The sequence below is a fragment of the Gossypium raimondii genome, chromosome 11 (genome assembly GCF_025698545.1).
Source record: "Gossypium raimondii isolate GPD5lz chromosome 11, ASM2569854v1, whole genome shotgun sequence".
NCBI classification, from domain to species: Eukaryota; Viridiplantae; Streptophyta; class Magnoliopsida; order Malvales; family Malvaceae; genus Gossypium; species Gossypium raimondii.
This window is the reverse complement of record NC_068575.1, coordinates 45485156-45508296: the sequence shown is the minus strand read 5'-3', so window position 1 is coordinate 45508296 and position 23141 is coordinate 45485156. Positions and strand designations below refer to the sequence as shown.

The 23141-nt window shown below is 35.1% G+C and overlaps 4 protein-coding genes across 9 annotated transcripts; 2 read left to right on the top strand and 2 right to left on the bottom strand.

Annotated features, from left to right (window-relative positions):
* Positions 1-8071: 8071 nt before the first annotated feature.
* On the bottom strand, positions 8072-11571 carry LOC105803639 (receptor protein kinase TMK1). Its single transcript, XM_012635938.2, has 2 exons — positions 8975-11571; positions 8072-8751 (listed from the first exon to the last, which is right to left on the bottom strand). Exons 1-2 carry the CDS (start codon positions 11304-11306, stop codon positions 8222-8224), a joined length of 2862 nt encoding a protein of 953 aa, XP_012491392.1. The 5' UTR covers positions 11307-11571; the 3' UTR covers positions 8072-8221.
* Positions 11572-14003: 2432 nt separating this feature from the next.
* Positions 14004-16509, top strand: LOC105803642 (gluconokinase). Of its 5 annotated transcripts, none has more exons than XM_052623463.1 (6): positions 14007-14169; positions 14330-14385; positions 14463-14505; positions 14841-14991; positions 15659-15738; positions 15856-16509. In XM_052623463.1, the coding sequence occupies exons 5-6, from the start codon at positions 15672-15674 to the stop codon at positions 16293-16295; spliced, it is 507 nt and encodes a 168-aa protein (XP_052479423.1). In that variant the 5' UTR covers positions 14007-14169; positions 14330-14385; positions 14463-14505; positions 14841-14991; positions 15659-15671; the 3' UTR covers positions 16296-16509. The 5 variants fall into 5 exon arrangements, with proteins under 5 accessions (XP_012491396.1, XP_052479423.1, XP_012491397.1 ...); XM_012635943.2 differs by having other exon boundaries at positions 14008-14169; positions 14870-15084; XM_052623461.1 differs by having other exon boundaries at positions 14008-14169; positions 14841-15084.
* Positions 16510-16755: 246 nt separating this feature from the next.
* LOC105803641 (uncharacterized) lies at positions 16756-18392 on the top strand. Its single transcript, XM_012635941.2, has 3 exons — positions 16756-17186; positions 17303-17540; positions 18017-18392. Exons 1-3 carry the CDS (start codon positions 16923-16925, stop codon positions 18145-18147), a joined length of 633 nt encoding a protein of 210 aa, XP_012491395.1. The 5' UTR covers positions 16756-16922; the 3' UTR covers positions 18148-18392.
* Positions 18393-18602: 210 nt separating this feature from the next.
* Positions 18603-22114, bottom strand: LOC105803640 (transmembrane 9 superfamily member 4). Of its 2 annotated transcripts, XM_012635940.2 has the most exons (8): positions 21721-22114; positions 21599-21639; positions 20945-21521; positions 20726-20863; positions 20481-20637; positions 19461-19945; positions 18936-19183; positions 18603-18838 (listed from the first exon to the last, which is right to left on the bottom strand). In XM_012635940.2, the coding sequence occupies exons 1-7, from the start codon at positions 21870-21872 to the stop codon at positions 18964-18966; spliced, it is 1770 nt and encodes a 589-aa protein (XP_012491394.1). In that variant the 5' UTR covers positions 21873-22114; the 3' UTR covers positions 18603-18838; positions 18936-18963. The 2 variants fall into 2 exon arrangements, with proteins under 2 accessions (XP_012491394.1, XP_012491393.1); XM_012635939.2 differs by having other exon boundaries at positions 18603-19183; positions 21721-22113.
* Between the last annotated feature and the right edge of the window lie 1027 nt (positions 22115-23141).

Here is a 23141-nt window from a genome sequence, read left to right as displayed (position 1 = left end):
TCCCATACTCGCACACGTAGTGCTAAATATTGATAAATCACATTCACGTCTATTTTTATTTTTCGACTAAAACATATTCAGCTATATATTTATTTTTTGCATACTTTCATTTAGGCATATATAACTAATATTTATTCAAAAATTATAACATCTATTTGATTATAAACTTACCTCGGATAGCGATAAACCGGAACGGAATGATTAATCGTCGACTTTATTTTTCCCCGATCCATGTCTGATTTCTTTAATTCTTGATCTAAACACATTCAAATTTAACTCATTCAAACATAATTTCATTCAATTTCATCCAAAAACACATAAATGGGTAATTTACCATTTTACCCCTAATATTTAACATTTTTACAATTCAGTCCAAATTGCACAAAACACAAAATATTCCAAATTAATCACAATGTAGTTTGGCCGAATATTCCCTAGTCTCATATAGGTCCTTGCATGTCATTTATTTCACAATTTAGTCCCTCAATTTAATATTTCTTACAATTTAACTCAAAATAATCAAATTCCTCAAAAATTCAAAAACAAACATTATAATCTATTACATATCTTTTATTTTCTACCATCAACCAACAAAAATCACAAACTATCATCAATGGCACATCACAAAATCATCATAAATTCCAAAAATTAAAGCATGGGTTTTGAAGAACACGAAGCAACGATCTCAAAAACGTAAAAATTATCAAAAATCGATCAAAAACTAACCTTAATTTAAGCTCCAACAATGGTCGAATGTTTCAAGCTTTCAAACTCTCTTTTTCTTTTCAACATTCGGTGAAGAAGATGAACATAATAGCTTTATTTATTTATTTATTTATTTATTATCACATATATATTATTATTCAATTACTAAATTAACCTTTACTAATTAAAATAGAAAACATATACACTAAGGTCATTTTAGTCCATTGCCACCCACTATCTTATAAATGGCTAAATTACAAAATAAAGACTCCATATTAAAAGAACAACCACTATTCGACCCTTTTGGATTTAACCCCTAAATCGGCACTCAAACAACAAAATTAAAATATGAAAATTTCATGGATATAAATTCACACATAATAAACACACAAAATAATATTAAAATATTTTTTGACTAGGATTTGTGGTCCCGAAACCGCTATGTCCGATTAGGGTCTAAATCGGGCTGTTACAATATCTGCAAGATTTTCATGAGTACTAATTTTGCTTACAACAATATCACCACGAGCAATAATATCACGAAAAAAATGATACCGAGCATCAATGTGTTTTGTTCTCTCATGAAACATTTGATCTTTTGTAAGGAAGATGACACTCTTATTGTCACAAAATACTGTACTGATTTGAAGGTCTTCATTGAGTTCACTAAATAATCCCTTCAACCAAATAGCTTCTTTACAAGCTTCAGTAATCGTCACATACTCAGCTTTAGTGGTAGACAAAGTAACTGTAGTTTGCAAAGTGGCTTTCTAATTGATTGCACAACCTCCGATTGTAAAGACATAACCTGTGAGAGATCTTCTTCTATCAAGGTCTCCAGCAAAATCAACATCAACATACCCGATGACTCCATCTTTAGTTCTTCCAAACTGTAAGCAAACATCAGTAGTACCTCGTAAGTATTTTAAAATCCACTAAACTGCTTTCCAATGTTCTTTATCGGGATTTGCCATGTATCTGCTAACTGCACTAACTGCATATGATAAATCTGGACGTGAACAAAAAATACTATGCATAAAAGATCTTACTACACTAGAGTATGGAACATGTGACATGTAATCAATCTCATCATCTGATTGTGGAGATAAAGTCGATGAAAGTCTGAAACGGGCTACTAAAAGAGTACTAACAGGCTTAGCACTTTGCATATTGAACCTGCAAAAAACTTTCTCAATGTACCCCTTCTAACTTTGGTACAATTTACTTATTTTTCTATCTCTAAGAATCTTCATACAAAGTATCTTCTTTACTGGTCCCTAATCTTTCGTCTCAAATTATTCACTTTGTTGGGCTTAAACTTTTCTTATCTCTCCTTTATATTTTGCTGCTATCAACATATCATCAACATAAAGGACTAGATATACAAAAGAACCATCACTATTTTTCTTAAAGTAAACACAACTGTCAAAACTAATTCTTTTGAAATCAAGAGAAGTCATAAAGGAATCAAACCTCTTGTACCACTTTCTTAGTGACTGTTTCAAACCGTAAAGGGACTTTTTAAGCAAGCAAACATAGTCTTTTTTTTCTAAGACTGTAAAACCCTTTAATTGTTGTATGTAAATATCCTCCTCAAGTTCTTCATGCAAAAATACAGTTTTTACATTAACTGCTCAAGCCCCAAATCATGCATGGCCACAATACCAAGCAAAGCTCAAATCAAACTATGCTTCACAACTGGAGAGAACACATCTGTGAAATACATTCCTGGAAATTAACTGTAACCCTTTGCAACAAGCCTTGCTTTATATTTGGGTTTTTTAACTCCTAGAGCCCCTTCTTTCTTTTTAAACACCCATTTGCAACGAACAACATTTTTACCTTAAGGAAGTTTCACAAGATCTCATGTTCTATTTTTGTGGAGTGATTCCATCTCCTCTTGCATAGCAAACATCCACTTTTCTGAGTCTTCACAGCTAACCGCCTCAGAATAATTAGATGGCTCTTGATTTGCATCTATATCTTCAGCCACATTTAAAGCACAAGCAACTAGATCAGCCTCGACATACTTCTTTGGACATTTAATTTCTCTTCTAGTTTTATTTTTGGCGATAGAGTATTGTGGTAAGGAAACAACTCTATTCTGAATTTTTGTACTAGCTTGAGAGGTCAACTCTGTTGTAGATTTTGGATTAATCTGATAATCAACCTACTTTTGATTTTCTTTATTGGAAGAGTATTTAAGAGATAAGTTAGGTAGCATAGCAGTTTCATCAAAAACAACATCTCTGCTAATCACAACTTTTTTATTTTCAGGACACCATAACTTATACCCTTTTACACCAACTTTATAACCAAGAAAAACACATTTAATGTATCTCAATTCCAATTTTCCTTTATCAACATGAGCATACGCAAGACACCCAAAGATCTTTAAATTAGAATAGTCAGTAAGATTACCATACCATACCTCTTGTGGAGTCTTTTTCTCAATGGCAACGGATGGAGATCTGTTGATCAAAAAACATGCAGTAGAGGCTGCTTCGGCCCAAAACGACTTTGGTAAGTTGGCATTTGACAACATACATCGAACCTTCTTCATGATCGTTCTGTTCATTTGTTCTGTAATGTCGTTTTGTTGTGGAGTATGACAAACTGTCAAGTGTCTCATGATCCCTTCTGACTTTCACAGCTCATTAAACTCATTAGAACAAAACTCTAAGCCATTGTCTGTATAGAGGTATTTTATTTATTTTTCCGTCTATTTTTCAATCATAGTTTCTCATACTTAAATGCGAAAAACAGATCGTTTTTCTGTTTCAGGAATAACACCTAAACTTTTCTGGAAAAATCATCAATAAAAGTTAGCATATAATTAACTCCACCTTTTGAAGGCACTCTAGATGGCCCCCACAGATCAGAATGAATATACTCCAACGTTCTCTTCGTGTTATGGATTTCTCTAGTGAATCAAACTCTCTTTTACTTCCTAAAAACGCAGTGCTCACAGAACTTCAGTTTGCAAATTCCTTACCCATCAAGAAATCCTCTTTTGCTCAATTCTGCCATGCTATTCTCACTCATATGCCTTAGGTGCATATGCCAAAGTTTAATAATTTCATTATCTGACAAGAAAGAGGAAACGACAACTGCATTACCAGTAACAGTAAAACCCTGTAAAACATATAACTTGGCAGTCTTTTTCTACCCTTTCATCACAACGAAGGAACCTTTGGAAATCTTCAAAACCTCACTTTCAACTATGTATCTGTACACTTTTGAATCAAGAGTACTCAATGAAATTAAATTCTTCTTTAATTCTAGAACATGTCGCACGTCACTAAGTGTTTTGACAACTCCATCAAACATCTTAATTTTAATCGTTCCAACACCTGTAATTTTACACGAAGCATTATCTCCCATCAAAACAACACCTTCAGACACTGTTTCGTAAGTTGTAAAACAATCTCGATTGGGACTCATGTGGAAGGTACAGCCCGAATCAATGATCCACTCCTCGATCACTTTAGAATTGTTGATAGAAGCGACTAGAAGTTTACCATCGCTATAATCTTTTACAACATCAGCTTCACCAAAACTTTTTGATTGTTTTCCCTTTTGATTCAAAATCACCATTTTGATCTTGTTCTGTAGCTTATAGCACTCAGATTTAATGTGCCCTTTCGTCTCGCAGAAGTTACAAGTTTTACCTCTGTTTGAAGACTTCGATCTACCCTTAAATTTACCGCGAGGATTTCGTTTATGTGTCCTTCCACGATCATCATCAATATTTTGATCTTATCTCCCACGAACAATGAGACCCTCTCTCTTAGAGTTAGGTTTAACCACAAGATACTTCATCTTATCATACGAGGTCAAAGAATCATAAACCTCATCAATTATGAGAGACTCACAACTATATAAAATCGTATCTTTAAAGGTTGAATAAGACGGGGGCAACAAACAAAGTAGAATCAACCCTAGAACTTCCTTATCATACTGAACCTCCATGGACTCTAAGTTTGAGTGAATTTCTTTAAACACTGTTAAGTGTTCGTGCACAGATGCACCTTCCTCCAAACGATGAGCATAAAAACGATGCTTCATATGCAACTTGCTGGTTAGAGTTTTTGACATACATATTTATTCCAGCCTCTTCCATAATGCAGCGGCGGTCTTTTCCTTGATCATATCCTGTAAAATTTCGTTAGATAAATGCAAATGTAATTTTGTTAACGCCTTTCGATCCTTACGCTTCTTCTCTTCATCCGCTAATGTTGAAGGCATCTTATCTATCCCTAGTAGGGCATTCTCCAGATCCGTCTGTGCAAGAACTGTTTGCATCTTAATCTGCCACAACGCACGCAAATCTGGTATTGCGATCCAATAGTGAAATTTCATACTTCAAAGACACCATTACCGTGATTGAGAAAAACAACCCGGAAGCTCGGATACCAATTTGTGAAAATAGAACATCGATAATTACAATATATTACAAAGAAAAGAGAAATAAAAATAAAGAACACACAGATTTTTACGTGGAAACCCTTTCAGGAAAAAACCACAGGCAGAGGAGAAGAAAATTCGCTATGTCAAATTCGAATAATTACAAGAGGAGTTTCGACTACATCTATTTATAGATTGAAAAAAACCTAATTCTAATCAAAGTCAAATATATTATATTAATAAATGCTAAATATATTATACTCATAAATACTAAATCTTTTAGAAAGAAGATATATTTTGTTTAACTTGACTTGCAAGCAATCTCTTAGAATTTGGGTCACAGAACTCTAACAAAATAGATGTTGCATGTCCTTAGAGATTGTCCTCTGGCTAGGGACATTTGGAATAAACTTATTCCAGTTGGAAAGCAAACTCGTTTTTACACCAAATCCCTTCATGAATGGATAACGGGAAACCTCCAAAATAAGCTCTCTATTGGTTCGAGTAAGATTGACTGGCCTTGCCTTTTTGGGATGATTTCTTGGCATATCTGGAAAAATCAGAACAAATTTGTTTTTCAGGACATCACTTGGAGTACAAAAGAAATTATCAAGGTCTCTTACAATTAGGCCAGACAGTACGTTTTTGTGTTCACACAAGTCATAAAGTCTTCTCGCTAGTCCGCATTTGGCTCAAAATTGGGTTCGCTTGAATACTGATGAATCGGTTAAAATTGAGGATGATTTTACAGCAGTTGGGGGGCCTTGTACGAGACTACAATGAAGAATAAATTTTTATGTTCTGCAAATACCGGGTTATTGTATTGTGTTGAATGTCGAACTGTGGGGCATCTTGGATGGTTGAATCTTACGCTAAATCGGGGTTTTGAGTGCATTTTAATTCAAACGAATAGTTTTGAAGCTATGAACGACACTCAGAAAGAAGCTTTAGAAGGCTCCAAGTCAACTTTGATTAGGAGAATTCACCAGCTCTTGTCAAAAGTCCATCATTGGAGTATTCAACATATCCCTCGAAATGAGAACAAGATCGCAGGTGGTTTGATTAAGATGGTTCGTGATAAAAGAACAAGGCTACACATTTTGAAGGATCTCACTTGAGGGGCTAATTTAATTTCTTTTGATTGCTTTTACTTTGTATCACCAAAAAAAAAAAAATCTTAAATCAACAAGAGTCTTTACTTCTTTTTTCTATGTATTAGTTATCACATTATTTGTTATATCATCATTTAATAGATCATGAAATTATTTGATTGAAGAGTTTGATTTAGTGGAAATTTCATTTAAATGTTTAATTGATGCTTTCACGTATGTTTTGGTTTAAATTTTAAATTTATTGATTTTTTTGTTTATGAATGAAAAAGACATTATAATAACATTACTTAGAAAAACAACTAAGCTATCATTCTAACTCTACTATTTAGAAGCAGTTCCAGTACTCCGGTGCTTGCTATTCGGAACCGCCACAATTTTGTTAGGCTCGGTATCAATTTGGGAATTTATTAAAGTTATCACACAGTTCATCGAATCTGAAAGAGAGACCTTGGTATTTTTAACAGTTTTAAAGTACTCGCCACGATCCTTAATTGTTTTTTATTGATTTTCTTTCGATTATTTTAAGATACATATTAATCATTATTCGGCATTTAATAAAAGTACATAAATTATAATAAATTAAAATAATAGAATGTCTAATAATTTATAAACATAAAATAAATACGAATGTTTAAAATATATTAAACCATTATTAACTAGGTTCACTAGTAACATAATTTAAATGATATTTTTATTTTTAAATGTAACTAGAAAAATATTTGTATTATCAAAGTTAAAAGAAATAGAAATTGGTTTAAAATTCATGTATTGAGACCATTATGGTTTTGATATAAATCAGAGTTAAAAGCCAAGAGTTTTACATTAAAAATCGAGATTAATTAAGATTAAATCATAATTTTCTTTGAAAAATTAAATAAAAATTTAAACATAAAAAAACCAAAATTAAAAGAGAGAGAGGCTGTGCCATCATTACGTCCCTATATAAAATGAAGATTTACAGGGAGGATGACTCACGGAAATAGTTGATGAACAACATGTTTGGGTTGGTCCACACATGAGATAACCTCCTTATTCCTCCCTAACTCTTATCCACAGACACACGAAAATAATATTAATCGATGTTAGATCAAGTGAAAAGGAATTACGTATTTTTTAAATACAATTTTGATTATAATTATATGAATGAAAAAAATAAATGCTACATCCGAACTTATTTGACTAAATGTTGGGAGCTCAATATGATTATAATTTTTCGTTATGAATATAATTGGTGTGGGAGAAAAAAATGGAAACGGAAGTAACGATGGCGGGAGAGTGAGTGATAGGCAGAGGGGACATATGCCTTGAAAGCAGCGAGCAGAACGTGAGCCATGTGTAGGGAACCTACACCTCATCACCAACACCTGCAGGTCCCCGCATATTACTTTATTACTACAGACATCTCAAGACAGCAACGCCACTCCCCATCACCCCATCTGTCTGTTTCTTCATTCCACGGCTTTGAGCTGTTTCACGTCTGCTCTTTTTTTTTCCTGTTTTTATTTGCAGAATGTCCCAACATCACATATCATGAACCTTGTGACTTTCAGTTTTGCCCAACTTGGCGCATCATCGTCAGAGCTTGTCCAAAGTTACCATTAACACTACTGAATTGCCCAACTTTTTTTTATCTAAACTTATCTATGTACGTCCAATACGAATATTACATTTACAAGTATCTAGATCTTTTGAGGTTATATTCATGTGACAGATACGAGTTGAACACAATTAGTGATCAGAGTTTCTAGAATGCCAGGATTAAGCATTGACACATTTGCATGAATGAAATGAAACATTAATTATTTGGCTTTTGACAGCATTTAGTTTACCTTAGCTACTCTCCGGAGTTTCCAAACCAAAGAACATCGCAATCATATTCCAAGCAAAATATAATATCGTTCAAGAAAATAATTAGGCTACACAGGTTCTACTAAGAAGCAAGAAGCAATGAGAATGAACATACAAGAGCCACTGATTCAATAATATACAACTGCTGCTTATCTCCCATCTGCGGATGTAAATGACTCAGCAAATCCGTACGGTCGCGTAGGAATGCTGGTTTGAGTGTTGTCTAAGCTGGGAAGAAGTGAAGATGATGAAGATTCCAAATTGCTTCGGCCTTCATAAGCTTGCCACTTCTTTAGTGCTTGTGGCAATGACATTTCAAGGTCAATGCCATATATGTCTTCGGAACATTGATCGGTTGGTTTCCAGAGCTCCACTAGAGAAGATAACACATTTACAGCATGACCCATATCAGGCCTCTGATAAGGTTCCCTTGCACAGCAATGACCAGCCAACTCGGCAACTGTGCTGATGCTGGCTAGCGTTTCCTCATTGAGGTCGATTGTGGGGTCGATGGCTTTGCGGAACGAGTCCTTGTTGATGTGCATTCTCTTGAACCATGTCACTAGGTGTATGCTTTCCTCTGGTTGGCTCTCATCAAGTGCTTTTCTACCAGTGATTAGCTCCATCAATATCACCCCAAAACTAAATACATCAACTTTCGTTGTAACTCGTCCAGTAACTGCAATTCACATTCAAAGAAAAAAAATGACTTTGATTCCATACATAGCAGAATAAATATAAGATGAAATCATTGATGTCTTTATCAGGTCTTTGTTATATGCTTAAAGAGTCAAGTGCTACATTCATATCAAATACTTGCATACTTTCATCATGCATAACTGATTTGCATTTCTATATAAACATTATGAAATTTAAAGGCAAAACCAGTAAACAAAAGATACCTGCATATTCCGGTGCCAAGTATCCAAAGGTTCCAGCAATTCTAGTTTCAATGGAGGCTTTACCCTCAGGGGCAAGACGCACAAGACCGAAATCTGCTACCTTAGCCCTCATATCATCTCCTAGTAGAATGTTTGAAGGCTTCAAGTCCCGATGTATAAAACTTTGATGGGCTAAACCGTGAAGATACTCAACACCCCTTGCCACATCTAAGGCAATGGTTAACCTTTTTGTCCATTCAAGAGGTTTCAATCCTTCTTCTTCCCAGTTAAAGATATGTCTGCTTAGAGTACCTTGGGGCATGTATTCATACACAAGAAGCTTTTCATTCCCATCAAGGCAATAACCAAGAAGAGCAACCAGATGCCGGTGTCGGACCTTTGTCAATACAGCAATCTCAGACATAAATTCAGTAGAACCCTTCCCACTAATAACCCCAGATTCCATTCTCTTCACAGCAATCTTTGTACCATCATGCAACTCGCCTTTATATACCACCCCAAAACCTCCTTGTCCCAATATATTTTCTTCACTGAAATTGTTCGTCACATTCCTTAGAACTTGGATAGAGATCACCATGTTACCCGCCTCAACCATTTGTATGTCGCCGCCAGGCTCACTGTTCGGAAACGTATGAGCTTCACTAACAGCACCAACACTGACGCTCGAGCCAGCAACAGTGATCTTAACACTTTCGTTGTCCGAACCAGAATGGCGAGGGTGAATTACCATTGCATTTGGGCTCTGCACTCTGCTAAACCGTTTCTGTTTCTTTTTGTAAAGACAGAAAACCAACAAGCCAAGCAAGCCAACAACTAACAGACCCCCAAATATAGAAGCTATGATTATTCCAATGAAAGCTGAACTTTTCTTGCTACCATTTCCAGAATTTCCACTACTTTTAGACCCTGATCCTGCGCTGGGATTGCCAGATTCAGACCCTGGAGAAGTAGTACTCTTCTCCTTCCCAATGTCAGGATTACCATTTGTATTCAAAATGATATTGCTCTTGAAAGTGGGGACTTTCCCATAAAGTTGATTGTTGGAAACATCCAGTTCTTTAAGTGCAACCAGTGCAGTAAGTTCCTCAGGAATGGTACCAGTCAGATTATTGCCAGCAAGAATCAGCCTCTGCAAGGACTTAAGTGATGCAAAATCAGGAGATATGGTACCTGTAACTCCCATCTTCTCAAAATTAATAACAGTAATGTTGCCATTACTGCATGTAATCCCAAGCCAATCCATGCAAGGGTCATTCCCCTTCCAATTATCAGCAAGCCTTTGTGGATAATCCATAGTCTTCACAACATTAAGCAACGAAGTCACCCTCGGATCACAGTCACCAGGACTCGGCAAACAAAACCTATTGGAATCCTTAACCATATCCACAGCAACCGAGTCCTTAAACTCGGGCACTGGTCCTTGAAGTAAATTGTTTGTCAAATTTACAGTTTTTAATGACTCAAGCTTCATAAGAGAAACAGGAACCGGGCCAGTAAACGAGTTGTCCCTCAAACTCAGACTCTGCAAGTCTTTCAAACCGGAGAAATCTCGTAAAGGACCAGAGAACGAATTGGAATGCAACCAAACCTCCTTTAAGAATGTCATGTTCTGGAGTACAGCTACGGTACCATTAAGTTTACTGTTACTTAGCTGGCCATTAACCCACAAAGACTGGATTGACGACCCAGAAAAGCTGGAGGGCAGCTCACCTTCGAGACTATTGAAAGCCAAATGCAAAATGGTGAGACCTGGAAACGCATCAGACCCAAAGATGTCTGGTATTTTCCCAGTGATGTTAGCAGAGTTGGCTGAGAAATTCTGTAAAGCTGAAGCATTTTGCAAGCTTTGAGGGATTTCCCAGGCGGAAAAAGGGTTGTTATCCATTTCCACGGATTGAAGAGAAGATAAACCAGAAAAGAAATCAGTAGGGAATGAAGTGAAGTGATTGTTGCTAAGCATAAGCACTTGGAGTGAGCTTAACCCGTTTAAGCTAGGTACGGGACCCGAAATGTTATTCCATTGTACCTCTAAACGCTCAAGTTCAGTAAGGATCTGAATATCTGAAGGAAGTGTACCTTGCAGGTTCTGGTGACCGATTTGGATACGAGTGACGCGCTTGTCCTCTGAGCAGAAAACGTGTTTCCATTTGCATGGATCCGGGTCGGTCCACCCGAGAGATTCGGGGGGACCGAGGGTCTTCTTAAGGGCTAACATGGCAGCAGCATCGTCGCTTGCAGTTGTCTGGGATTTAACAGAGATGAAGATTGAAGAGAAGCCAATAATAAAAGCAAAAAGCTTGAAGCAGAAACCAAGTCTAGGTTTGTAGTTCATAATGAGAAAGATTAAGAACTCAAAGCTTTAGTTTTTTTTTTTTCTGGGGAAAATGATGCGGGAAAGAGTTGCAGCTTTTCTTTTCCTTTTCTCAGAGGCATTAGATGGATGAAGGCAACATGTTGTAGGGACTGAACTGAAAAACTGGAAACTCAAAAGGCAAAAGAAGAAGAAGAAATGAGAATAGGGAGAAAGACAAGCGGAGGTTGAGAACGGGGAATGAAAATGATAAGCACAGGGAGCAAGTAGAAAAGAACAGAGTAAGCAAAAAAAAAAAAAAGAGTAGTAGTAATTGAGAAGGAAAAGGAGTGAAGTGTAGTGCACATGGGAGGTGGGGACCCATATTTTCTGGCCTGGCCTGGCCTGGCCTGACCTGGGGAATCTACAAATTAGCTAAGCAAAGGCTGTCACAAAGATAATATTTAAAGGTAGGGCTCAGATTGCCTGTGTGATATCTAATGTCCCAATTCATTATCTAAAACAATTTAAATTCAAGTAATTAATTTATATTTAGTTAATAATTTTAATATTTAAATTTAAATCCAACAAAAATAGATTCTATATGACCCAATAACCTTAAATTAATTGTCGAAAATTAATGTGATTTTTGGAAGCCAAAAACAGGCAAGGGCAAGGATAGGGGAAGGGTGAACCAATAGTGGACCCTATCTAACCATAGTTGAAAAAAATCAAATCGGCTAAAATGACATATGTACAAAATTATCAAATTTTGGGGTTTACAACCATGTGACCAGCCCTAGGTATGCAACATTGGGGTTGGCAAATCTTGGAATCCATTCCAGTTTGGGGTTGCACCACACGCCAACTAGGGAATGGCCAAATTGGCAATTGACAAATGCCTTGCCTTGCCCGCGCAGACTAACCGGGTTGTTTTTCTAATTCAACGGCGAAGTGAGAAAACAAAGGCCACGCTCGCACTTTACTTTACATTAGGGCCCGTTTACCGTTGCTTTCGGCCTAAAAGCCGCATTCGACTGCAATCTCAATGTGAAATCAAATAAAATTCTGTTATTTATTGGTTGAGATTCGTTCAACCAAACTTTTGTTCTAATTCAATGTCCTATACAATTATGTTTACAAGTCAGTGGTCCGATATCGTAACTTTTATTATTATCAAAACTTAAATTTGACTTAAATACTCTCATTTACTGGACACTTAAATCTCAAATATCTAACTTTATCAAGTAAAAATAAACCATCTTTTTTTTGAAAGTAATGATTTAATTATATGAATCTTTCGGGGTGATAACTATTTTTGAAAAATACTATGAAAAATATGGTTTGTATTATTATCAAAAGTTTTGATTTGATTAGAAAATTAGACATTTTATTCCTTGTTTATCCCATTTTAATTTAATCAATTGGAGATAAAATAATTGTCAATAAAGCATGATTTCTTTATAAAAAAATTCTAAATGGATTTAAATTTAGTTAGAGATAAACAATAATGTCAGATGATAATTTCTAATTTGTCCAAAATTTCTCCCTTTTTTCATTACATCTTAAATGTGCTTCGTGTCACCTTTAAATAAGTAAGATTTGAAGACTCCATTTGCAGTATCTATATTTATACTTACATTTAAGTTATTGACTAAGTTTGTATCACGAGTCAATCAAGCATCAACTTAGTTGAGAGATTACTAAAATACATTTCTATATACAAAGTAATTATATTATTATCTTTCACCAATAAATTTATATTATTATCAACATGTTACTATCGTGTCTCGAGTTAACTAAGTGCCAATTCAATTAGAAAATTACTAAAGTACCCTTTTATATACAAAAGTAAGTTATACATATATATATATATATATATATTTATAAAGTAAGTTATATTATTATCATTTTATATAAAATCAATAAAACCCTCTATCACAATGAGATTTGATCTTGAGATACAATGAATTTTAAACATTTAACTTTATCAATTCAACCAAAGTCTCATTTGATTTTTATACAAAATTTTAATAAATATGTAATACATAAATTTTATTTCAACCACATCGTCGAATCGATTCCCAACTCAATTAAAAATTACCTAAAACCCACTATTTTACATGTTTTATCTATTTATATTTGATATAAAATCTAAAAGAATCATATAATGAATAATGAATGTTAAACATTAAAATTACTATTTGAACCAAAGATTCATTTGATATTTAAGCAAAATAATAATAATAAACATTATATGTAAAAATTTCCACCATATAGTCATATGCCATAATCGGTTAGAAAATTACTCAAATCTCATTATTTTTAAAATAACAAATATTATTATGAGGGTATTGTTATCTTTCAAAAATATAAAAAAAATCACATGATGAGATTTGACACTCAAAACCCCATGATCTTCAATCTGACATTTCAATAAATTATATTTTTACATAAATTTTTTATAAATATATTTTTATATAACTCTTTTAACCTAATTGTGCCATACTCTAGTATTAAATAATTTCTAATGATTTTTAAAAAAAAAATTCTACCTAAATAACTTATTTTATACATTCAAGATTGATGCTTACCCCTTGTAATAATTTATTACTAAAAAAATTAGGTATTTTACTTAACATAACTACCACCAACCCGTGAGTATCCATTTGGGCATTTGTAGCGGGTAAGCTAATTTCTCAACTAATATCTTTCCACCTGCCTCTTCCTTGTTTGCTTTTCTCTTTCCTTTTTTTTTTTCCCTTTCCATTGTTTAATTAGTTTTCCACCATATTTCTCTAATTGGGCTTTATTCGAACAGCATTGCAAGGCCAACTCCCATATTTTCTGGGTATTAGGAGCTCTGTTTCTAGTTGTGGTGGATCGCAATCGGGAGTTGACTTAGGTTCAAATGCATGGACCACTTTGTTTTTCACGACTATTATATTCTACTTCTTTACTTGTTTTATTTTAATCGTCTCTTCCCATCGTTCAGCTTGTCTTTGGATTTTATTTCTGACTCAAAATATAGTTTATTGATTTCATCTCCTATTGCTGAATTGCAGCAGTGAAGGAAAATATCGTAGCTCATCTTTGACTTAAATGGCTTTTGATCACAAAGGTAACGTTCATCTCATATTTGCCGTGTATTTTCTTTTTATACATTTGTTTATGTTTCTTTTCTCTCTCTTTTTGTAGGAAGAGTTGTTGTGATTATGGGCGTTAGTGGCGCTGGCAAATCGTAAGCCCCTTTTTCTCCCTTTGTTTTTGCTTTGTAATTTCTCATTCATAATTGAAAGCTGAACCTAGTAATTATTAATAGCTTTTTCAATTTTTTTCCCTCAATATATGTGGAAAAGGAAAAGATATCCATTGATTTAGTCATAATTTTGTAGTCCATTTATCTTCAAATATCATCAAAACTATCATCATGCCATAAGTTTGCTGTCGTTCACGAAATGAATGTTTCTGATCATAATACTATGGTAACTTTATACTCTTAGTCCAATTTTACAATTTTGTTTTCAGGAATTATACCTTTCTACTAACTTTAAGCCGTCTTTTTCTTCTGTATAGTTGTGTTTAAAATTGATTTTTTTTCTAAGGCCGAAGTGGAATTAGTTTTGGGGATCCATTTGAAATTTGTTTCTGCGGTAACATAGAAAGAGGATGTATGGAATTAGTACATTAAAGGGGAGGAAGACAGACTCTTGTTAATTATTCATGGGTACGTGCGATCATCCAAATAACAACAACATAGTCATTGCTGAGCACGACCCTTCAAGATACTCTTTTGATATTGCCTGATAGGCATCTCTCGGTAATAATAGTTAACCATTATGAGGTGAACAATTGTCTATTTCCATCTTTGATAAAAGCTTATGAGAATGTTTCGTGCATCTTAAGATACAGATCTAGAATGGCATAAATGTCACCCATAATTCTATCACCATATTATTATTAGTAACTATGGGGTTTTTGAGATTTTAGCAATCATGGTCTTTAAGTTACTTTTCATAGGTATTGAAGTGATCGTGTGGAATTTTACTTTTGGTAAAAATTCTCAATATTTTTATAGGGTCTAACATGTTATTGATGGAGAATGACGTGAACATTTAACATAGTAAAGAAGTTTTGCTTTGAGTCATTAGTCTTTCAAATAGAACTTTTCTAGACGTTGTATGATTATTTTGTGATGTGGCTCTTCTTTGCACTTGATTCTCCCATGGCGTTTTCTATAATGCTTGTAATTCATATGTAGTATATATACATTGATGTTATTTTTGATGGCATGATTAGGGTCTTTCGCGCCTATGTCCGAGTAGCATAGATATAGTATAAAGGTAACAATAAGATCACCGTACTCATGCTCTTCTACTTTTCTGTATAACCAGCACAATAGGTGACATGTTGGCCAAAGTTTTGAACTGTAGCTTTCTTGATGCTGATGATTTCCACCCACTATCAAATAAAGGTAAGCAATAGAGATATAGACATGGCTATTGAGCATGAATTCGCAGTTTTTCTCTCTTTATATATATTATTTAAAATTTGTTTGTCTTTAACATTTGCTATTCATTTAAAAACACAGAAAAGATGAGCCAAGGTATTCCCCTCTCAGATGAGGATCGTATTCCATGGCTAGAAACGCTACGGGGTGTTCTAAAAGATAAGTTAGACAACGGAAAAACTGTGATACTTGGGTGTTCTTCACTGCAGAAACATTACAGAGAAATTCTAAGATCCGCTGATGCTGATTATGTGCATGGGAGCTATGCTAGTACTGTGCAGTTTGTTCTTTTGGATGCCAAGGCCGATGTTCTTGCCGCTCGGCTCGAGAAACGAGCTGCAGAAGGGAAGCATTTCATGCCGGCCACACTTCTGCAATCACAACTAGAGTCGCTTCACATAGATGAAGGTGAGGGGATATTTAAAGTTGATGCCACCTTAAGCCCTTTAATCATTGTAAGCAAAATACAAACATTTTTGTTCTCTGATTTTGAACAAGCCACTGGGAATAGGGATTGTTAAAGCAATTTATGATTTCTCGAATTGCAATCGCTTCAGTGTTTTATCAAATGTAATGTATTTGAGTAGTAATAATCCATTGTATTTATGTTCAAAGAAGACCATCTTAACGTTGAGGAAGATCAAACCCTATACAGGTGAAAGGTTCCCTCTCCATTCACAATACTTGTAAAAACATTGAATCTCAACTATTAGTAAGCTCACAATTTTCTCGATAGTTACTGTTGGTCACTAGCCTCTTAAGTTGCTAACAGGCGTCATATATGGGGATAGGTAAGTTTACAATTTGGGTATAATTTACCCTACAATGAATGGTGACTTGAATGATAGTTTTCCAATAATTCAGTTACCAATTTGCAATCTTTTAAAATTGAGTGACCAAAATGTAAAATCGCTAATAGTTGAGTGATCCTGGGTGTACTTTACCCGATTGTAATATAGATCGATGAAACCGATAAAATTTATTTTATTCAAACTCGATTCTTCAAACTACCAGACCAGACGGATAATCCGCCATTGGAGGTTTTTTCTTTGGACTCCGAAAATCAAATTCAAGCGACCAACAATCCTAATTCTATTCTATTCTCCTTCGTCAATCTTCAACTTGAAGTAAATAATAGCAAATCCGCCATGGCGGACCAAACGAACGGCGTCACCCTAAATGAAAACCAGCGCATCCGTAAGGAAGAAACGCTCTATGATGTTCTCCACCGTTCGGTTTCGATGATCTTACCCGATGCATCGTCGACGGAATCAGCCCCGTTGCTGCAGCGGATCAAGATATCCGTTTCCGAGAATGGGCCTCGTCTCGGCGAAGCCTCTAGAAACACTGGCCAAACCCTCCTGCGGTGGACTCGTCGAGGCAGCCCCCTCCGTGCTCTCCTCGTCATTTCTGTAATGTTATCGCCCTGCTTTAAATTTGATAAAACTATTATTAGCCCATTCTTAATTTCTGTTTTTGGGTTTTAATCACTTTGATTCTCTTTCTCTGACCAACAAATCTTGTGCAGATTGGGTCCGTTGCTTTTCTTGCATTGACAGGGTTGCTTACCTTTATGCTTATATTTCTGGTAGCGACCGTCAATGCCATTATTGTCTCTCTTCTCATCTCTTTGGCAGCTGCGGGAGGCTTCTTGTTCTTTTCCCTTGCATGTGTAACAGCTATTTATATTGGGGCCATGTCAATTGCTGCACTCGTTATTTCTATTGCGACGATTTCAGCAATTTTTGCTGCTATGATAGCTGCAGGTATTATATCTCTCCAACCATGTCTTTGCTTACTTTTGTTTCATTCGATTTTGTTCTTTCTGTTTATGACATCCAACGTTTTTGCTATGCTATTGCTTGCCTTACAAAACCACAACATGATGAATCCTTTTTGTTTATGCCTTCATTTAGGGTTGTCTTAGATTGTAAGCCAAATTAAGTTGCTAGAATTTGCTTGATATTATATATGTTAGGCCAAATTAAGCATCTTTGTGGTGCTGCAATACCCCAAAGACAGAAAATTGATAAAAATGTTAAGATGTATTAAAACTGGAAAGCAAAAGTTATCAGGGCCCATAAATTGCTCTTCACTTTTTTTCTTAACTATGTACACCCTAATTTTTTTTGTTCATGGCTAATTCTTCTCACATAAATAGTGTTTAGGCTTTTCTTATTTTGCAACTTGAACGTTCTGGACTGGGGGATTTGAACTGATACATATTTTCAACATGAATCAGGTTGGGTTGGATTCTTTTGGGTCATATGGTTGGGTACTAGGAAAAGTGTGGGATTTGCCAAGCAATCATTGAGCAAGACTGGATCAGTTATTTCAGCTTACTCTTTTGCACAGCATGCCCGTATTGACTAACTGGAACACTACACGACTGGAAGTAAGTGGGCAGAGTTTCAGATTCAAATGCTTGTCTTTAAGAAATCCTAGATGCTTCAACATATGTATAATTTTTATCTTGTGCTTATGTTTTTGGCCGTTTTGGTGCTTGTATATGCGGGTGAGATGGTGTTGCCTGTTCATAGATGAGACTGAGAATTATGAAGATGTTTGGATCCGAGGCAACTTTTGTCATTATCTCAATATTCAATTTTGTTACTCTATATTAACGACTTAGATTTTAATATTGTTGGGTCTATAAGCCACCCATACCATAGGTTACGAGGAAGATCTGCTATCACTATCCTGAGCAAATTTGATCTTTCTCATCGTCCACTAGTTTTATTATGCTTCCTCAATTTGTGCATTACCCATTCAATATGTCTGCAGAGATTTGCCAGGTAAGCTTAATTCTAAATCAAGGTCTGCAGAGATTTCCTTAAACTTTTGTATATAATTTCATTTAACAAAATATGTAACAAGCAAAAATGGAAATGGGATAATTTTAGTCGGTGTACTGAGAAGATTACAAGTTTCTGAGAAAAAGTAACAAGCAAAGATGATTTGCTTTTTCACAAGATATTGCAATAGCAATTCAATACCTGTCCCAAGCGCACATATGCGCTTTCACTGCTGCTTTGAGGCAGAGCACAATGTCCCAATCTTCTCCCTATGTGATTTGAAAATGGCTACCGACAGTTATCATGAAATCTTTCCACAAACTATGCCATTGCTTCCAATTATTAAGCAAACGTAATTAGAATTACCTATTGTAAACAAACTTTAAAAATTCCTCTACTCGCACTTAATAGAGCGATAGATGTGACGAACAAAGAATAGAGATGCACAGAAGCCAATGGCCCCAAGCATGAGGAAGAAGCCATAGCAAATGCAAGCCATGTATCCAAAGAAGAATGAGGTTTGCATGAAGCCTGACATGTCTGATTGCGCACTGTAGTAATAAAAACAGTAGGCATACATGAACAACCCGGTTGACCCACCACAGAGGAAGGACCTAACATACCAAAGAAGAGAATGTTAGTTAAGACCAACTGATTAATGAAAAAAGTGGCACCCTGAGATGCTATATGAATGTTGAATATCAGTGAATCATCAAAATAAGTCATATTAATAACACTAGAAATTATCCAACAAACAAGCAAACCAAAGAGTACTTGAGCTCATCAAAACAAGAAGGGAATTTAAAAATATTCTTCAAACATGGCTTTGTACCCACTTGTAAATGCATGGGTTTCTTTATATATGCAAATCAGGAGCCAAGAACAACATACCTCCACCACCATCCATGGTCTTCAGCAGCAAGTTGAAAATAAGTCAAAGCCACGGTAATAAAAGCAGTGATGATTAAGAGAATGATAAAGACAATAAACAGGATGACGTATGTGGTGTAGATTCTATGTCCCCACACACTGGCAAATAAGTAGTAAATTTCAATATAGATGGCACTGAATGGCAATAATCCCGCCATTGCAATCTGAGGAAGAGTTTTCCGATACCAAGGTAACGGCGGGATATCTCTAGGACATTTTGTGGTCCGACATGGGGCTTGAAACTCTGCCTTGCTATCCTTTCCACCAATACCTCCTAATACTAAAAAAGGAGAAGAGACCAGAGCCCATATGAGAAAAATCACCACAATGGTTCCAAATGGCAATGCTGCAGTGACTTTATAAGCAACTGCGACAGTGTTAAGAAAGCAAAATGTGACAAAAAGTGGTCCACAAAGCAAGCTTCCTGTCAGTAATAAGTTTCCCACCTGCCATGAAAAAGTGTAGAAGTAGACATTATAATTGACCAAAAAAAAGATATTCACATTTTAGTCACCATTCTAAAATGAGGGTAACATGCTTTGGTTCTAAGTTCCTACTTTCTATCATTGAGATTCAGCAGGCAAGAGTGGATGGTATTAAGATAAAGGCAAGAGTTACCCCACCCAAAGTATTCCAATGAACATTACAAAAGCTTTTTTATCCATTTTGGGGGAGTGAGCAGCATTTCGAAACATGCTAAAATAGTAAGATGAACATTCAATTTGGAAGAAAGTCTATTTTATGAGGTAAATGTCAGTGTATGTAGATATAGGTTTTTTAGGCTTATTATGCATTGATTACATTTGCTTATTCCCAATTGTTTCAGTTTTGGAGTTATATTTGGTAAATTTGTGAGTTCAGATTTTAACTAATAAATATCTACATTTCGGTATTGGACAATGGATATGAGAAATTTTCACATACCCAACACTACTAAACAGTTACTAGATTGAAAATGGAACAGAGACTAGTATTACATACCCAATTTGTTCCTTCTAGCTGACAATAGAAAGAAGCTGCAGTGTAGCCAGCAATTCCAGATGTAAGGGCATAAATGACTACCAAAGCAGTCAACAAAGCTCCTCGATTATATGGATAAAAGACCCCAACTACAGCAAGGATAAAAATGAAAATTGTGCTGGAAGATGATGCAAATAAGCCAGTCACTAGATTGCTTATAAACAAGAAGCCAAAAATAACTGTAAATCGAAGGTCAATACACTCACATAGTAAAGAGCTGGGTGCCACAACCAAGAGCTGCAGCAAACAGAGACTTATGTTTCGGATACCTGAAGACATCACCATGAATGCTCTTCCACCCAGTCTCCTCCTCCTGATCCGCTGATTCCTCATCATGTGCATACCTTTTAACCGATATATAAAACCGTGTAATTTGAATTAAATGTGGATTTTCATGCATCAAAACAGAGAAATTTTATTCTTACTTAATGAAATCATTCTTAAGGATTCGCATGAGAATGGTGGCGAGGAAAGCGGTCAATAACAAAAGGGTGACACATGAATTAAGGGTTGAGAACCACTGGATTTGCCGCAAGGAAGAAGACGACTTGTACTTATCCAGCCGTTTCTCAAAAGGGACGTCTATTTCCTTCCATTTAACGGTGTACATGAAATCCACATCAACAGGTTCATCTCCGGTGACATCGACAACCGCGCGTGTATCCATTCTGACATTAATCTCGATAACACGGTCCTTATTGTAAAATATCTGGAATACGGGATGCTTATAGAGATAATATTTGCAATCGCTTGGATCGGCCTTGCCTACGTTATAAACTTTGCCAAAGAAGCCCCAAAACGGAAGGTCGTCGAAGTACATTTGGAAGTAATAGTCTTTAGAGATGGCGGTTCTGAACCTGGCAACTTCTTCCTTTGAAAGCTTCCTTTTGCAAGCAATCTCAGCATCTTTCTCACTCAAAAAGTCAATTCTGTAAGGGCCACTCACTAGCCGATCCCCATTCAATACTTCGCCCAAAGCTTCCTTCTTCTCCTTCAGGGGGACTGCACAGCATAATCTCAATTCATCTTAAACTCCCTTAAAAAAAAGAACAAAAACGACCAAACAAACAGAAACGAACCTGGGGAACAGAATGGAAAATCGAAGTAACGGTATGTCTCGCTGTTAATGAAAGAGAAAATAGGTTAAAGGAAATAAAAAATTGTAAAATCAGGAAATTGAGAAAATGGAAAGAAGGGATACCTGGGATTGCCGAAGGGACCGACTTTATTAGCATAAAGAGGGACTTCATCTCCAGCTTTGTAACGATGATCAGAGGCACTGGATCTCACATGCGCTACGCAGAATAGGCTCGCAAGGGCCACTGCAACCAAACACGCCCTTATTCTCTCCATTCCCTCACTGCAAAAACGATTCGAATAGAGGAAGGGAAACCAGTTGTATTCTAATTTCTAAAAGGAAGACCAAGTCGTAACATAAAGACGAGTGAGTTTACTTTATATGATAATTACTGAACAACCAGTTTCCCAGGAGGTGGGGAAATAGTGTTGGTGGTATATTATAAATATATAAGATTGGTGGGAGAAGAAGGGGATTAAAAAACAATCCGTTTACTTGACTTTGACAGTGTAAGAGACGAAGAAGCATCTCAATCATCAAATGTAGGGGAAGATTTCAGGCCAAGTTTATTGCCAAGATTCGTCTCCTGTGAGATTGGAGGGTTTTTTACAAAAATAATATAAAAAAATTAAAAATTATCAAAATGTTATAAATTTTTTTTATTTATCAAAATATATATAATTTTTTTATTTACCAAAATATATCAAAAAACCAAAAAAACCAAAAAAAAAACAGAAAAAAAAGGACTGATTTGACAACTCCCTGGGACAAGGAACATCATTGGCGGCACCAAACAAGGAACCTCATTGGCGGCACCAAACAAGGGTTCCTGTTGGCACCACTCGTGTTATAAACACGAACTCTGTCCAAATGAAACAAAAAAATCGGAAGAAAAGAAAAGAAAGAAGAGGTGGTTCGGAAAAAATAGAAAAGAGAGAAAGAGAAGAGAAAATCGGTATTTTTTAAAATAATTGATTATGTTATTGTTATTGTTTTGTATAATTTGTATTTTTTTGTTTTAGTTTAGTTATTAAGATTAAAATCAATAAAACTCAAATTAATAGTTTTAGTTAGGTTTTATTATCAAAATATTACAAAAAATAAAAATTTTATAGTATTATTATTATTATTATTATTATTATTATTATTATTATTATTATTATTATTATTATTATTAAGATGTTACTTAGTATTATTGTTAGTAAAAATTAGTATTATTTTTATAGTTAGTTATTAATAATTTTAGTTAGTATTATTTTGTATATAAAATTATTAATATTATTATTGTGTTAGTTATTAGGATTAGTGGTTAAATGGCTTTCATGTACAAAATTGAATATTGAAACATTAATTTTTTTATTTAAGTTATTTATTATCCGTGCGAGATGTTTTACGAGATTTTGTTTATTTTTGATGATTAAATATTGAAGATGGATGCTAAGTTTTTGTATACGTTTATTTCGATTGAGTCATCTTGACAACAAGTGTTGGATGTGTATTTGAATGTCGACAACAAATAGCAATGAGATTTAATAGAAATGTCT

Bases quoted from the DNA above. Each gene is read 5' to 3' on its own strand.
- LOC105803639 (XM_012635938.2), bottom strand. From the start codon at position 11,306: ATGAACTACAAACCTAGACTTGGTTTCTGCTTCAAGCTTTTTGCTTTT. The intron at 8,752-8,974 runs GTATCTTTTGTT...TGTGAATTGCAG, and splicing joins CTTGGCACCGGAATATGCAG to TTACTGGACGAGTTACAACG.
- LOC105803642 (XM_012635942.2), top strand. The intron at 14,506-15,658 runs GTAAGCCCCTTT...CTGTATAACCAG, and splicing joins GTTAGTGGCGCTGGCAAATC to CACAATAGGTGACATGTTGG. The intron at 15,739-15,855 runs GTAAGCAATAGA...TTAAAAACACAG, and splicing joins CCACCCACTATCAAATAAAG to AAAAGATGAGCCAAGGTATT.
- LOC105803641 (XM_012635941.2), top strand. From the start codon at position 16,923: ATGGCGGACCAAACGAACGGCGTCACCCTAAATGAAAACCAGCGCATC. The intron at 17,187-17,302 runs GTAATGTTATCG...AATCTTGTGCAG, and splicing joins GTGCTCTCCTCGTCATTTCT to ATTGGGTCCGTTGCTTTTCT. The intron at 17,541-18,016 runs GTATTATATCTC...AACATGAATCAG, and splicing joins TGCTGCTATGATAGCTGCAG to GTTGGGTTGGATTCTTTTGG.
- LOC105803640 (XM_012635940.2), bottom strand. From the start codon at position 21,872: ATGGAGAGAATAAGGGCGTGTTTGGTTGCAGTGGCCCTTGCGAGCCTA. The intron at 21,640-21,720 runs GTATCCCTTCTT...TTTCATTAACAG, and splicing joins GGTCCCTTCGGCAATCCCAG to CGAGACATACCGTTACTTCG. The intron at 20,864-20,944 runs GTAAGAATAAAA...ATCGGTTAAAAG, and splicing joins CTTAAGAATGATTTCATTAA to GTATGCACATGATGAGGAAT.